At 35.8% G+C, this 16,113-nt stretch overlaps 1 protein-coding gene across 1 annotated transcript in view; it reads left to right on the top strand.

Annotated features, from left to right (window-relative positions):
• HNRNPLL (heterogeneous nuclear ribonucleoprotein L like) overlaps positions 1 to 16,113 on the top strand; it is a 39,687-nt gene that overhangs the window by 20,811 nt on the left and 2,763 nt on the right. Inside the window, exons 5-12 of the mRNA XM_055089129.1 lie at positions 852 to 953; positions 1,040 to 1,112; positions 5,399 to 5,470; positions 9,920 to 10,137; positions 12,260 to 12,381; positions 13,086 to 13,287; positions 13,957 to 14,014; positions 14,105 to 14,203. Coding sequence (XP_054945104.1) covers positions 852 to 953; positions 1,040 to 1,112; positions 5,399 to 5,470; positions 9,920 to 10,137; positions 12,260 to 12,381; positions 13,086 to 13,287; positions 13,957 to 14,014; positions 14,105 to 14,203 — 946 coding nt within the window. The remainder of the gene's footprint in view (positions 1 to 851; positions 954 to 1,039; positions 1,113 to 5,398; positions 5,471 to 9,919; positions 10,138 to 12,259; positions 12,382 to 13,085; positions 13,288 to 13,956; positions 14,015 to 14,104; positions 14,204 to 16,113) is intronic.

Below are 16,113 nucleotides of genomic sequence, written 5' to 3'. Positions count from 1 at the left end.
TGATTTTTTTTTTTTTTTTGTGGTACGCAGGCCTCTCACCGCTGTGGCCTGTCCCGTTGCGGAGCACAGGCTCCGGAAGCACAGGCTTAGCAGCCATGGCTCACGGGCCCAGCCACTCCGCGGCATGCGGGATCCTCCCGGACGGGGCACGAACCTACGTCCCCTGCATCGGCAGGCGGACCCGCAACCACTGCGCCACCAGGGAAGCCCTGATTGATTTTTTTTTTTTTTAACAATTAGAAACTTAAGCAAAAAAAAAAAACTAGTAAAATGAAAGATAAAGATTATGAACTCAGCCTTCTCAGAAATATATAAAAATCAAGTATTTCTTTTGTATTATATCGATTCTTTGTAATATTCTTCCTACTTTATCTATTTATTTATTTTTGGCCATGCCACGCAACTTGCGCAGCTTGCAGGATCTTAGTTTCCTGACCAGGGATTGAACCCGTGCCCTTGGCAGTGAACGTGTGGAGTCCTAACCACTGGACAGCCCTGTTCTTCCTACTTTAAGAGTAAAATATTTCCTGTTTCAAGATAGAAAGCTGGCCTTTGCTAGGGAATGGGACCATGCTCCATGCTCCCTCCCATACACCCCAAAACCCCAGGTTATAAAGTACTTCTGATGACCTAGAAGGATTAATGTATTATAAGTAGTTTTGGTTGTATTACGTTTTCTTTGGTACCCTTGATCTTAAAAATAAATTATCCTACTAAAATTCATCTAGAAATTTTATTTGGTAAAACGTTTTCAGAAATGAGAAAGTTATTTCTCATTTTTTTTAGTCCATTTCTTATGGAGTGAATAATGATAAATTTTGGACACCTTAAACCAAATTTCCTTAATAGAGCTTATGTTTGAATCAGTTCTTTGTGCCCAGAAAGCTAAAGCAGCACTCAATGGAGCAGATATATATGCTGGATGTTGCACACTAAAAATTGAATATGCAAGGGTAAATATTTTTTTCAACACTTCACCAAAGAAATATATATGCTTTGGGTAAACAATTTGAACTTACTTTCTTTTTCATCTTAACAGCCAACTCGTCTAAATGTTATTAGGAATGACAATGACAGTTGGGACTACACTAAACCGTATTTGGGAAGACGAGGTAAGTATTTTACGCATTTTAGATGTACTTACATCTGCTGTCAAATTTTTACATGCAGTTAGAGTCCTTTTTCCTGAGATGAGCTAGTTCATTCAAATGATGAAAACCTTGTTGGTGAAGCTTTTGTTGCAAAAGACCTTGTAATGCTGGAAAAGAACCTTGAACATTAGTGCCCCTTACTGGTATGTACTGAGTTATTTATATTTAGTTCAACAAGGAGCCCACACATACAGGCACGCCCGCAGTTCAAGGACTTGCATTTCTCCAAGCAGCTCTCTCTCTTTGGAGGAGAGGAAACTGATTCAGAATATTACTTACAAACTGCAAACTTGCACACTGCTTCTCTATGGAAAGGACTTTTCCCCCAAGCTGGACGAGGCATTAAGAAGGATAGAGGACTCCAGCAGGCTGACTCTACACTTCATCACGCACAACATCGGCATCAGCAAAAAGCCCTCTGAAAAACTCAGACTTGCAATTCACCTTGACTGCATACTGCATGCACCATCACCCCAAGTTTTTAAAGGAGGACACTTAACAGTACTTCAGACTTGCATGGGATGAATACCATGATAGACTGTGCCCATTTATTCAAGTTGTATGTATATATTGGTTTGACTTCCCTTAAGGTTTCAGTTGTAGAATTTAAAACTTTTCACTGACGGATACTAGATTTTATCTACAATGTTGTAAATCTTAATGCCCGTTGCTGTAACTGTTAGCAGCTTAGATTCAAATTGTTAATTGACAAATAACCAGGGCCAATTTATCTATAGGTCTTGGGAATTATAATGCTCAACCAATCCACACAGATATTAAAGATGAAAGGATTAGAAAGGTGCATACTTGCTGCACTTAAGTTTACTTTTTTTTTTCCCTCAATTGTGGACATTGAATAGAATAACATAATAATGAAAAGATGCATTATATGTAAAAGACGATTTTCTGTGTGGTTTGATTTTTGTAAAGTGGCTGTTTATAAGTTGTCACTTTTTGTAACAATTTAAGGTTATCACTCATGTTAATTTGTGTAACTAGAAATTTTGACATTTCAAATGTAGGTGAAAGTACCATGTGTGTTCAAGGTAGAATATATTTAAACTTGATAAATTTGAAAATAGGAGCATTTCATTTGAGATGCATTTTCACCTATAACTTATAAATGCTAGATTTCATGAGCATAGATTTGACTGATAAAATTGTTCAACTAACTGTATGGCAATTCTGGAATATACAAATCAAAATGTGGATCTTGTAAAAACAAGGGGGCTGCAGTATTGGCTACATCTCAACTACAATATCAGTGTCTGAACCATGTGTTGGAAAAACTCAACAAGATGAGTATGTCTGTAGAAGTCAGTAAACTAGGAAAAATTTTTATGGCATCCACAATATCTTGGGCAGTAGGGACTCCATAGTGCATGTACTCTTGCCAAAAGAAAAAATGAGACAATGCGGTGATCCTTTGCATGTTCGAATATTTAGGACTTTTGGATGATTGGCCCCTTTAATTCTTAGTTCTCAGGAAGTCATCTTGCCTTATGCATGGGGTTGCAGACAGGTTTGTTTGGTAATGCAGCTTTGGCTGGACCCCACATTTTTCACTATCACAGAAATCTGCTTGGCAGAGGCTTGGTACAGTTGAATACAGTATTGAAAAACAAAGCCTTAGTACTCAAACAACAGAACAAGTGGTTGATGAGAAATCTCTCACTTCTGTTAAGTTACAGTTACTGAATATTCAGTTTTGTGGTTTTTTTTTTAACTAATTTGAAATAGTGAGTTTTGGTTACATTTTTCTTAATGTCTCTTAAAACATTTATAGATATGCTTCTTATTTTAATAGTGTTTATTCTTTTAAAAGGTCTGAATTTTACAAAGCCAGCTTAGATTTTTATACAAGGAATTACAGTCAGAAAGTTTAGAAATGTGTAAGGTATATATTTAAATAGGGAAATATAATTAAAGGAGGTAAAACAGAGTTTGAGTTATTTAGCTTTCAAGGGAAAATAATTCTTGTTTTCTAATTCCTTACAGATGGATACTTGTCTGTATAGCAAATATCATATGGCAGTTTATGTTTTTGTTTTTGTAGTGACTTTAGCTTCCACTCAAGTTGATAACTGAATTGTAACTTTTTCTACCAAAAAAAGAGTGATTTTATAAATATAACCTCATTTCAAAAAGTTCTTTTCAGCTCAAATTATGTTTTAGTGCAAAGAATTCATATAGACTCCAGAGAATCCCTCCAGAAATGTTAAGCAACGCTTGTGTATGTGTGCATCTTTTGGGGGAGAAAAGGTCCACAGCTTCCAACAGATTTCAGACTGAATCCATGAAAGGTTACAAACCACTATTTATGGACCGATATATTCAGTGTTTGACTCTTCCTCACCCTTCTTTATGTGACCTTATATTAGGTAGTAAATGCTTCCAATAAAGAGAATTATTGAAGAGAAATTACTAGGAGAAATATATTATGAAGAGAAATTATTAAAGCGAAGTAATGACAATGTTTGGCTGAAAGATACCTTGGAGATCATCTACTCTAACTTCTTCATTTTATGAATGAAGATTGTTTCTATGATTATATAGCAAATTACTAGTTAAGTTGAAATTTTATGATTCCCGATTCAGTGCTCTTTCCTTTATAGCACACAGTTAACTATATCAGTAAAACTAAGCCATGAAGACTTTATGGTGGTTTTGGTTTAAGATTCTTAGATCAGATAAGGACTTATATTTAGCATTTGGTGGCATGCTTAAGCAGAGGAATGTTAGCAGAATGGAATAGCAGACTGGATTGATTGAAGAGGAGTGAGACTTAAATGATGATACTGGAAGCTGTGTAATGGAAAGAAGGAACTGTGAATGTTTAGACTGGAGAAGAAATGACTTTGGGGAAATGGAGGAACATAATAACTTCTAAGCATCTGAAAGGGTTCTTGGAGAAAGACTAAGTAATGAGTAAGGCCCTAAATGGAGTAGAATATATGTAGAGGACAAATTTCTGTACAATATAGAAATTAATTTTCTCATGATTTAGAACTAACTGAAAATGTGAGGGAAAGTAGCGAGTACCTTGCTACCAGTGTTGGGTAAGCAGAGGCTAGATGGTCCCAATTGATGGTCTCAGGGATGATGATGTAAAGAGAATTTAACACTGAATAAAAGTTGAACTAGATGACCTCCTAGGTCCCTTTCAGTGCTATGATAACTTGGAATAGGTAATTAAAACAATATTTCTGTAGACTGAAGTCAAAATTAAAGTATTTCTCATCTCCCATAAACCTCATTTGTTTAGGTGACTAAGGATATGTAGAAAGCCTTTCTCTTTGAATTTTCAGAGATGAGAATGATCAGACTCTTCAGATACATTTAAAAAAAATCTTACTGAACACCATAATTTGATCAGCAAACTTTCCCAAAGTATTATACAATGATTTTTAAAATTTACTAACATAGGATGTGCTATTTTAGAAACTTAGAAGTAATTTTTTTATTGATGTCTCAGATTTGGGAAAATTGGCATGCCTTCCCTAAAAATGTAGTTAGCATAAAAATTATCCTTTAGGAGTATTGTAGTACTCTCGTCCAATAATGTAGCCCCCTTGGTTAGCTTTAACTTGGCATATTTAAACTTTGGGGAGTGCTTCTAGTTCTGCCTGGTGTTAAGGTCTATAGACAATGGCCAGTCCATGACACAATATGGACCAGTGATGTGAAAGTTTCCAGCTCTCCACTCAGTAGGTGTTTGTAAATATGTGTATATACATACAAAATACTCTGTGTTTACTGATTGTGAAACCATGTAATACAGGTTGTTGTTGGCTTATGCTGAACTTCTTGAAAGAAGCCCACTTTGAAAATGTGTTGCTGTTGAAGCTAATAGTATGCATCAGGTACTGTCTTTCAAAAGTACTGCACTTAAAGCTTGTTTTAAAGACATGTATTGGTAAAAACTTCTGTACAGTGTCAAACTCTAGCATTGTGTACATCACTTTCTGAAAAGTATCCATTCTTTCCTTTAATTTGAAAGTGTGATTGTATTTGGCATTTGCCAAAAAGATATTCTCAAGTTAAGTGGAATTTGTTAGATAGAGTTATTTTCTTAAACTTTTGGTGTTTGTATTTAAATTGGATATGAATGGATGTTTAACGTTAACCAGGAATCACATTTCTCTTATGAATTGTAATGGATGTTTTGAATGGGTGTTTCCCATGTGAGAACTCTGTTAAGTACTTGGGTCAAAATTGTTAAAACCTTGTTTCTACTTTTGTGTCAGATAGAGGAAAGGGTCGCCAGAGACAAGCCATTTTGGGAGAACACCCTTCTTCGTTTAGACATGATGGCTATGGTAAGTTTGTCAAGGCAGAAGGAAGGTAGTATAGACAAACTATTAGAATTTTTGCATTTCTGATGAAGAATGGCACAATTCTTGTCTCTGTTTTTCCTGCTCACCTGACTTGGTTTATGGGATCAGTCCCTTATAAATGTACTCCAAAGGAGTTGTCCCAAATCCTTTATTTTCTTAGGCTATTGTTATATCACATAATCTTTGAGATAAATGAGAGCTATTGTTTGGGATTGAAAGCTTTTTTACCGTTATATTTTGTTTTGTTTTGTTTTGGCTTTGATTAGTAAGGGGCTCTAGTTTGTCAGAGGACCAGAAAGAAGTATAGCCCAGTAAGTGTATTTTCTTCCAATCTAGCAGTTATGAGTAAAGAGGAATTTAGAGTAATAAAAGGCAGAGAGAATGGGGTATTTGTTGAAAGGAAACATGTTTTTGGTTAGATCCTTAATTTTTAGTTCTACAGTTGGTACTTCAGCTTTGGTTAAATTTGTATTTAATTCTTTTTTAAAAACTTCTCAGTTTTAATGTTTGCTGTGTTGATAAGTTAAGATTATGAAAGCTAGAATAATAATCTTCCCCAGGAAGAAGTTAGGTATCAGACTGTTGTCTTTGTTAAGTAGTTGTTGAGAATTGTTATTGATAAAAGTTTAAACTGGTTATAAGTTCTGTGTTTTTAAATATTTTTTTAGTTTTTAGCAGTAGTTATTGACATACCTATTCTGTGGTGTAAAGTTGAAGTACAATTAGAGGTACTGTTAGAAGTGGTAGAAAATAGAAATTGCTATGTTGTACTCTTGGGAGTTATTATCAGAAAGCCACCAGTGTTTCCTGTTGTCTGAAATATTTTCAAATTGTGTACATGTTTGATGACCATTCTTAGCTGTGAGTTTTAGCTTATTCCCTAGTGTCTTTATTTGAACTACAGGAATTTATTACCCCTGTGTGTGTGTTTTTGTGTGTATGTGTATTTGTTCAAGTTTCTGTGGTAGTCTGTATTGCAGAAGAGATTATGAAACAATCTCTATGTTACGTCAAAACAGTAAGTGTGGTATAGAAGGAAAATCTGACTACAGTCGTTTACGTGTGTTCCTTGATCATTTTTCTTAGTTGTTTCTTTAACAGAGTAAATATTAAATATGGTCATACAAGTAGTTTTCTGATCCTGCAATGAAGAAACACTTGTTAGGAATCTACTGTGCATTGTATAATGGAGGATTTCAAAAGAATGGCTAATCAAAGTTTGTAGTATAGTTGTAGAGTATATAAATGTGTCATAGCAGTTAGCTTAAGGCCAAAAATTGGTTAAATGTTCGGCTAAAGGGGGTTAGAAAAATCTGTGAGCATATAAATGAAGGACAAAGAACTCATAGTAATGTTGACACAGACCGTTTTCTCAGTATGGCTTTGCAGGTTTGTCTTCACTTAATAAAATACAAGAAAAATTGCATAAACAAGAATATGTTATATGCCCTAGAAGAACTTTATATTTTCTAAAAGCCTATTGTGAAGTTCTTTGTCAGTTTCATGCCCTTATTTATTTAGAATGTTTGTGTGTGTGTGTGTGTGTGTGTGTGTGTACGCGCATGCACATGTGCATGTGTGTATAAATATTAAAATATAAGCTTACTTAAAGAGAAGTGCAAAATTCTTTGGAATGACGTTTGTTAAATAGGGATCATTCAGGTTCTGGAGAGTCCTCCTGAGGAGGAATGGTTATGGTGGGGTTGTGTAGGGGCGTCCATTCTGAGCTATGTCCATTGAAACATTTAACTAAGGAAAATCTGTTCTACTTTCCTAGGGAAGTAAGCAGAACAGGATATAGGAGATAGTGATAAATAAAGATTGACTGAGGAGAGAAGTAAGATGAGGAAATTGGGGAAAAAGCAAAGGTGACAGTGGGTGCTTATGATATTAGCCTTTTTACAAATGCTTCAAATCACAGCTGTGTCCCTTCAGATCAGCAGTTCAACAAAACAGGTTTATTTGCATTTTAATGTCATATCATAGGTAGCTTTTCCTTTATGATGGTATGTGAGAAAGAAGGAATAGAAAAGGTTTATTTAATAGATTAAATTTATTCACATAGTTTATTATAGCAGTATAAATTTGTGCTTTCAGAATTCTTTAGATCTTTTAATTTGGGAAGCCCAGCCATGTGAGATGAACGGATAGAAGCCCTCATATTTGAAAAGTGGCAAAAAATAATGTACAGATTTGTTTGCTCTGAGCACAAGAAAAATTTCTATATTGTTAGCATCTTTGGATATGGTTCCTGGACCAAAGATATTTAAAGTATCAAAGATGGGAAGGGCCTTCAAAACGTTCAAGATGCTGTTTACGTAGCATTTTTCCATATAAGTGAATTTTTTAAAACCTGAAGCACCAAAACATTTTGCATGAACTATTAGTATAGGAAGCTTTTAAGAGACTTTTAAAAATTATCTTCTTAATATAGGTAACAATTTAAATAGTGTAACATAATTTAATCCTGGTGGCCCAATGTCATAATTACAAACATCAGGTATTCTTTTGCACTGAATTTAATTGTTACCTATGGCAGTAGATTGCAAGAGTTTTTGGACCTTGGTCAACTTAAGCAGAGTGTAAGTTTCCACTGCTCATCTACTGTACATTTTTCCACTTACTTTGAAAAAATAATAGTGTAGTGTCATTACTAACAAATGGTAGTAGTGGGGGTAGGGCTGGGTGGAGTATAATATGCATGTGTATTTTTGCAATAAGGGTAAGAATGATTGATATTTGACCCCAGTATATGTATAATAGTCTAAATTAGAGGCCAAAATACATAATTACAAGTAACTCACCATGAGCTATATTGATTGTCTTGATAAACTAGATTACCAGCAAGAACAGTTGAAAACCATGACCAATTTAAGGCAACACTGATGATGATGTATTGATAAAGTATGCCTCCATAAAATTGCAGGAATTTACACTATATTTGCGTGTGCTCGGTGGTAGTGTTGCTGTGTTGTTATGAATGGCAGCTATATTTAGAATACTGAATTGGAGTCCACATAAGCTGTAATACTGTGCTATGATACCAAAATATAGTAGTTCTGGGCTTCCCTGGTGGCGCAGTGGTTGAGAGTCCGCCTGCCGATGCAGGGGACACGGGTTTGTGCCCCGGTCCGGGAGGATCCCACATGCCGCGGGGCGGCTGGGCCCGTGAGCCATGGCCGCTGAGCCTGCGCGTCCGGAGCCTGTGCTCCGCAACGGGAGAGGCCACAACAGTGAGAGGCCCGCGTACCAAAAAAAAAAAAAATATATATATATATAGTAGTTCTTAGTAACTCACCTAGTAGATGACAAGTGTCCTTAGTCTAACATAAAAATGAAAGCCAGTAACATTACATATTCTTCTTGAGAAATGAGGAAAGAACTTGGGTTTTGGATTGGTTTCTTGCACACCAGGAGAATCGTCGCATGCACCCCAGAGTATGCTTCTGTAATCACTGACTCAGGAGTGCCTAAGATGTTGGTTTATATTTTTGAGTTACATATCTCCATCTTAGTTGCTTCTTCTGAGTTCTTAGGCCTCTCTTCTTGCTGCTGTAAATGTGCCCTGTGCAGACTTCAGTATCACAGTTTCTCCAGACTCCCTCATTCCCGTCTCTTCCATTCACCCTAGCTTTGTTTTTCCCGTTACTTCTAATCTATTATGGATGGGAAGACAGGATAAATTAAAGTTGTTTTGAACTACTCTAGAGTTAGCAAGTTGATTCTTAATAAAGGTTCTTAGTATAAGAGACGGATTTATTTGTGTTTCTGTGACAGCAGTTTCAGATACTCAAGGATTTTTTTCTTCTGGATTCTTGATGTTTCAAAAAATGGAAGTTGCTGAATAATGACACCTCTGAGTATGTGTGTGGGGGGGTTATTAACTAAATCTAGGGTTTTAGTTTCCTAAATTATAATCACGGGAATAAAATACTAACCTGCAAGTACATTAATATTAAAATATATTCAAGGGGACAGCTTTTCAGTGGAACTAAAGATGTTCTTTTTGTTATATCTGTATATAGTTTACTAGATTTCACTGTAGATTTTATTATATTATCCTCCAAAAGATGTTGGCAGAAGTTTTTTTTAAAATTTTGAAGTATAATTTATATATAGCAGCCCAAAGTTTTACACTGATTCATCCTCTATCTGTAGCCTGATCTTGTATACTTTTTTGTTAAACTACTGTTTTTTAAAAATAAGGACTTAAAGCCTGGTATATGCAGGTGTGTGCAGGTCAGCGTTTATTGCATCTGGTGCAAATAAATACAGATTTTTGTTAATTCCCACAGGTTATATTTGAATATTCATACGTTTGAGTTTTCCTTGGATATACATCAACCTAGCTAATATTAAGAGTTTGTTTTTGTGTGCGGTGAAGTGTGTCTGCTAAAGTTGTGTTGTGTTTTGTTTTGTTTTGTTTAATAGGATCCCATGGTCCATTATTACCTTTACCAAGTCGTTACAGAATGGGTTCTCGAGATACACCTGAGCTTGTTGCCTATCCGTTACCACAGGCATCTTCCTCTTACATGCATGGAGGAAATCCCTCTGGTTCAGTTGTAATGGTTAGTGGATTACATCAACTAAAAATGAATTGTTCAAGAGTCTTCAACCTATTCTGCTTATATGGAAATATTGAAAAGGTGAGTTTCATTTAAAAAAATTATTATTTTTTTTAAGTTTCATTTTATATTAGCTTCTTTTGCTAGGATATGTAGTAGGAAAATCTGAAAAGGCTGCAAATATGTGTGTCTTCTCATATTTAGGAACTGCAAGTTCTTTCAGTAGTGATCCACATAAGCTAAAAATTCATTAGGTAGGAATTCTAGAAATTGCTTTTTGTAGGTAAGTGATCAGAATAGGATGTTGGTACTAAAAATATTTTTTAAATTACTAATATAAGTAGAAGTCCAAAACAGCAAGTAGTTTAATCAATTGCTAGCATATTATAGGCATAAAGCCTATATATTTTTTAATCATTTCAGAGATATTCTAACATTTAACATGTTGAACTGTGGAATTTTGAAAAAGCAGTTACTTTCTTGGAGCTAGGTATATATAAACATGTCTCAGAGTTTGTCCATAGCTATGAATTTTAGGAGAGTTCTAGATTCATATATTTGCCTCCCAAATATTAGAGTTCTAGTATCTTCTGAGGAACAACATACTTTAACCTCAGTCAGTATTTGAAGTTGATCCATTTTGATAGAATGTGTCCAGAACTTTCTGTCTGGAGGCTTACACTCAAAACGTAGCAAAACATTTAAATTTCACACATTTTGAAGATCTTTAAAATAACTTTATTTTCACCAGATAACTCTGTGGTTTCCCCGGATCTGTGATGTTTTGTTTATTTTTTTATTTATTGTTTTTTTCAGAGGTCTTTATTTATTTTTGGCTGCGTTGGGTCTTCGTTGCTGTGCACAGGCTTTCTCTAGTTGCAGTGAGCGGGGTCTACTCTTCCTGTGGTGTGTGGGCTTCTCATTGCGGTGGCTTCTCTTGTTGCAGAGCACGGGCTCTAGGCGTGTGGGCTTCATTAGTTGTGGTGCATGGGCTCAGTAGTTGTGGCTCACAGGCTCTAGAACGCAGGCTCAGTGGTTGTGGCACACGGGCTTAGTTGCTCTGCGGCATGTGGGATCTTCCTAGACCAGGGCTTGAGCCCGTGTCCCCTGCATTGGCAGGCAGATTCTTAACCACTGCGCCACCAGGGAAGTCCTGTTCAATGTGTTATTAGTGTTAGTGGTACTTAATAGCTATTTAGGGACTTTCCAAGGTGTAGGCACTACGCTGAAAGATAGTCATACTTTATTTCATCTAACCCTTATATACCCTTTAGCATTATATACTAAAATTGGAATAATATAAGAGGGTAAGTATGGCTCTGTCAAAGATGTCATGAAAACTGGTGAAGTATTGCCTATTTTTTTAAACTGCCACTTCCTTGCCTAAGCCTTCTTACTGGCAGTGCTATCTCAAGGCCATCTTGTGTTATTTCTTATATAGTATCTGTTTATTGCTTAAAGCAATAAACAGCACTCTGAATAGTTGGTAATTATTATTTACTTTAAAATTACTGACCTACCTACTGAATATAAGCTTTAAGAAGACTATGTCTATTATGTTTGCCATTAAATCCCCAGTACCTAGCACAGTATGTTTATTAGAGCATGTTAGGCACTTAATAAATACTTATTGAATAAATAAATATTGATGAGTCTGCCAAATGTTATCATTATCTCCATTTTAAACTTTTTTTTTTTGTGTGTGGTATGCGGGCCTCCCTCTGTTGTGGCCTCTCCCGTTGCGGAGCACAGGCTCCGGACGCGCAGGCTCAGCGGCCATGGCTCATGGGCCCAGCCGCTCCGCGGCATGTGGGATCCTCCCAGACCGGGGCGCGAACCCAGTTCCCCTGCATCGGCAGGCGGACGCGCAACCACTGCGCCACCAGGGAAGCCCATTATCTCCATTTTAAAAGGAAGTCTGTGGCTCAGAGAAGTGAAGTAAATTACCCCAAATCACACAATTAATAAATAGCAGAGTCAGGGCAAGCCTATGCTCTTCTTTAGTGTGCTGTACAATAGAATTGTAGTCTTGCATTTAAACTTTATTGAATTTTGATAAGAATGTCTAATAGCAGAGCAGAATAAAGTTAAGATTCCAGGTGATCTTCTTTATTTGACATCAACCACCTATAGTACCTTTTAGAAATTCTATTACTGTAAAAGGGAATTAAATGTTCACCTTTTTGGGATTTTGTATTTACAGGTAAAATTTATGAAGACCATTCCTGGTACAGCACTGGTAGAAATGGGTGATGAGTATGCTGTAGAAAGAGCTGTCACACATCTTAACAATGTCAAATTATTTGGGAAAAGACTTAACGTTTGGTAATTATTTATCTTAAGTGGTAAATTTAAAAAATATTTTCCCTTTTATTAGAGACATTAATTTCCATTTCAGAATATCTGAAACTAGCAGCTATAGTGATGTCATTCTAGACACTTAGGGTCATATAATTTAGATTTTCCATATTACTTATACCTAGTTTTAGTTTTATGGTCATAAAATAGCATGTTAAAATGAGCAAGTTTTTTATTTTGTTTTATTTTATTTTTTTATTTTTTATTTTTTTTTGTGGTATGCGGGCCTCCCTCTGCTGTGGCCTCTCCCATCGCGGAGCGCAGGCTCCGGACGCGCAGGCCCAGCGGCCACGGCCCACGGGCCCAGCGGCTCCGCGGCATGTGGGATCCTCCCAGACGGGGACGCGAACCCAGTTCCCCTGCATCGGCAGGCGGACGCGCAACCACTGCGCCACCAGGGAAGCCCAAAATGAGCAAGTTTTTTAAATTAAAGTTGTCTAATATGAAAATATATTTAACAGATTTTTCTTTCTAAGTGATGTCTAAACTGTAAGAGTGATTATAACTCAACTAAATTTAAATATTAGTAAATATTGAAACTGTAAATTGCTACATATGCCTTTTTTGTTAAGATTGATACAGGCCTATATGTTAACATTTTGAGACTGCCTACTTGCTGCTTTTTATCTAACAAAGGTATGTTCTGTACCTCTTCCCTTTCCGATCTTTAGTGTGTCTAAACAACATTCAGTTGTTCCAAGTCAAATATTTGAGCTGGAGGATGGTACAAGTAGCTACAAGGATTTTGCAATGAGCAAAAATAATCGCTTTACAAGTGCTGGCCAAGCATCGAAGAATATAATCCAGCCACCCTCGTGTGTGCTGCATTATTACAATGTTCCATTGTGTGTCACAGAAGAGACCTTCACAAAGGTAGGCACTGGAATACAAATTGTGTAGAATGTTCCTATTTTAAAATATATCATGTTTTAGCATCATTTTAAGGTCTTGCTCTGTTCATCTTCACTTTTGATATTATTGGTATTCTGTTACTTATTTGGTACTTAATATAGTACATCCTTTGCCCATTATACTTTTCTGGCCTCCATCCTTCACTGGTCTCTTTGTTGTTTTGTGGCTCAGTTGTTTTGAGAGTTGGAATTAGAATGAGATGCCCTTAGTCCTGCATTCAGAAAGTTCTTTTATCACGTCCTTAGATCTCACCCATAACAAAATTTTATATATCCCTGCATTTTTCCCTAACTGTAGGAAATGCTTCAGAAAAGAATTGATTTTTCTGGAACAGTACTCCCTACTTTAGGTACTCGATAAACCCTGGTCAGCTTTGAGCATATATATTTCAGTTACAAATCTTGTTTTTATTGTACAACACTAAAATTATATACATAGTTTATAGGATATCACTATTTTAATTGATTTCCTCATGCACCTTGTTAATCTAAAAACATATTTGATTTAATTCATTCATGCCATACTCAAAACTTAAAATGCTACCATAAAGTTTACTTTCTTGGGGGAAAAAAGGGTGTAGGAATCTTATTTTGGCTGTATTTTTAATGGAGTTTTACATTTCTTTGACAGTTGTGTAATGACCATGAAGTTCTTACATTCATCAAATATAAAGTGTTTGATGCAAAACGTAAGTGCACATTTTCTCTTTTTAAGTTTCCTGGTTAATTTGATGATAAGCAAATAACAACTGGATTTGTGTTTCGTTGTTTTGTTTTAGCTTCTGCCAAAACACTTTCTGGGCTGTTAGAATGGGAATGCAAAACTGATGCAGTAGAAGCCCTCACAGCACTAAATCACTACCAGATAAGAGTTCCAAGTAAGTAAAATCGTGTCATAATTATTCAATGGGAGTTACCATCAGAAACATTGTTGATAATTTAAAAGTAATATTTATTGGTTGTTTTTTAATACAGAGAAGTTTGAATTTTAAAAAGGCATATAAATCCCACAACCCTCATAGTTCTTATATTAGTTACCTATTGCTGTGTAACAAATTATTGCAATATTTAGCAGCTTAAAACAGCAAAACATTTATTATCTTACCGTATCTGAGGATCAGTAATCTGTGTACAGTTTCGCTGGGTAGTTCTGGCTGGTAGTTCAACCTCTCATGAGGCTGCCTGCCGTCAGCTATAATCTGCAGTCATTTCAAGTCTTATGACTGGGGGCTGGAAAATCCACTTCCACGCTCACTCATGTGGTTCTTTGTAGGGACAGTAAGCCACATTGGCCATTTCATGGTAGCTCTTTTCTTTCCGAATGAGTGATTCAAGAAAGATGAAAGCAAAAGGCCAACAAAACAAAAGCCACAGTGTCTTTCATAACCTAATACCGGAAGTAACATACCATCACTTATGCTGTAATCTTGTGGTCACACTGACCAACCATGGTCCAGTGTAGGAGGCAGGGAACGTTGGGGCCATCTTGGAGGCTGACTTCCATAATTCCCGTTGATCTTTTTAGAAGAAAGCGATAAATATATATGGTTAAAAAACTCAAACACTACATACTGGTACAAATGAAAGTTAAAGCTTTCTATAACCTTTAACCTTTCTCTCTTTTTCCTTTTATTCCTCCTCCTCAATGTATATATCTACATTTTAAAAACTTACACAAAATGGTTCTTCTATACATACTATTGTGTGCCTTGCTGTTTTTACTCAATATATCTTAGAGCTGTTTCTCTATCAGCACGTGCAACGCTACCTTGTTTTTTTTTTCCGCACAGAGTAGCTATTTTTAGTAGAGATGTGCCACAGTTTATTCAATTTATCCACTTCCCCACTGATGAACACTGGTTGTTCCCAATTGTGTTTTTCTATTAGTGCAGTAAACATCCTTATAGTTGCACGTTTTGTGTTTGTAGGGCAGTTTCCTCATAGTGGAGAGCATAAAGGTTTATATTTTGGTAAATGTTGCTAGATTACCCTTTAAAAAGGTTACACAACTTTACCACCTGTGGTATAAGAAAATGCCAACTGCCCAACACTCTTACCAACACCGAGTGTTGTCAGACTTTCAATTTTTGCAGTATGATAGATGAAAAATGGTATTCCACATTATTTTAATTTGTATCAAATGAAACTGTCACTCTCTTTGTTTATTCTCTCTCTAATGGTAAATGGCCTCTTTTTTTACAGTGCAAAGAACACTCAAGTATTTAACTTTTGAAGTTTGTGCTGTGTAATTTACTTCGATCTTGGATCTAAAGAGTGTTGAAACTTTATTTTTCTAAATGATAGGAGAAAAATTATTATTAATTTTATTAGGTGTGATGATGAATGATTGTGGAGGGGGAAAAAAATGAATACACACTGAAGGATTTATGGGTGGAATAACATATGTAGGATTTGCTTTAAAATATTCCAGCCCCTCAAGAGTGTGTGGAGAGTAGGTGGATGAAGTAAGACTGCCACATGTTGACAATTATTGAAGCTATGTGGATGTTTATTATACTGATCCATATGTTTTTTTTATGTTTGAAAATTTTCTTAGTAAAAAAAAAATAAGTAGGAATACCTCTTTCCATTTTACCTTTAGTCACAAAAGTAAATTTTAAATAGTGAGTCACGCTTAATTTTTGATGGAAAATTTTAAAAGACTTTATATGCATATTTGAGATATATTCAAAATAGTGTATGAATTGTAAACTCCTTGGAGACAGGTACAATTATTTCTTTTTTTATCCTCTGCAGTGTCTTGCAAATATTTTTTTTTTTTTTTTTT

The sequence above is a fragment of the Physeter macrocephalus genome, chromosome 12 (assembly GCF_002837175.3).
Source record: "Physeter macrocephalus isolate SW-GA chromosome 12, ASM283717v5, whole genome shotgun sequence".
NCBI lineage: Eukaryota > Metazoa > Chordata > Mammalia > Artiodactyla > Physeteridae > Physeter > Physeter macrocephalus.
Note: the sequence above shows the minus strand (reverse complement) of the source record. Positions and strands in the feature narration are given on the sequence as shown.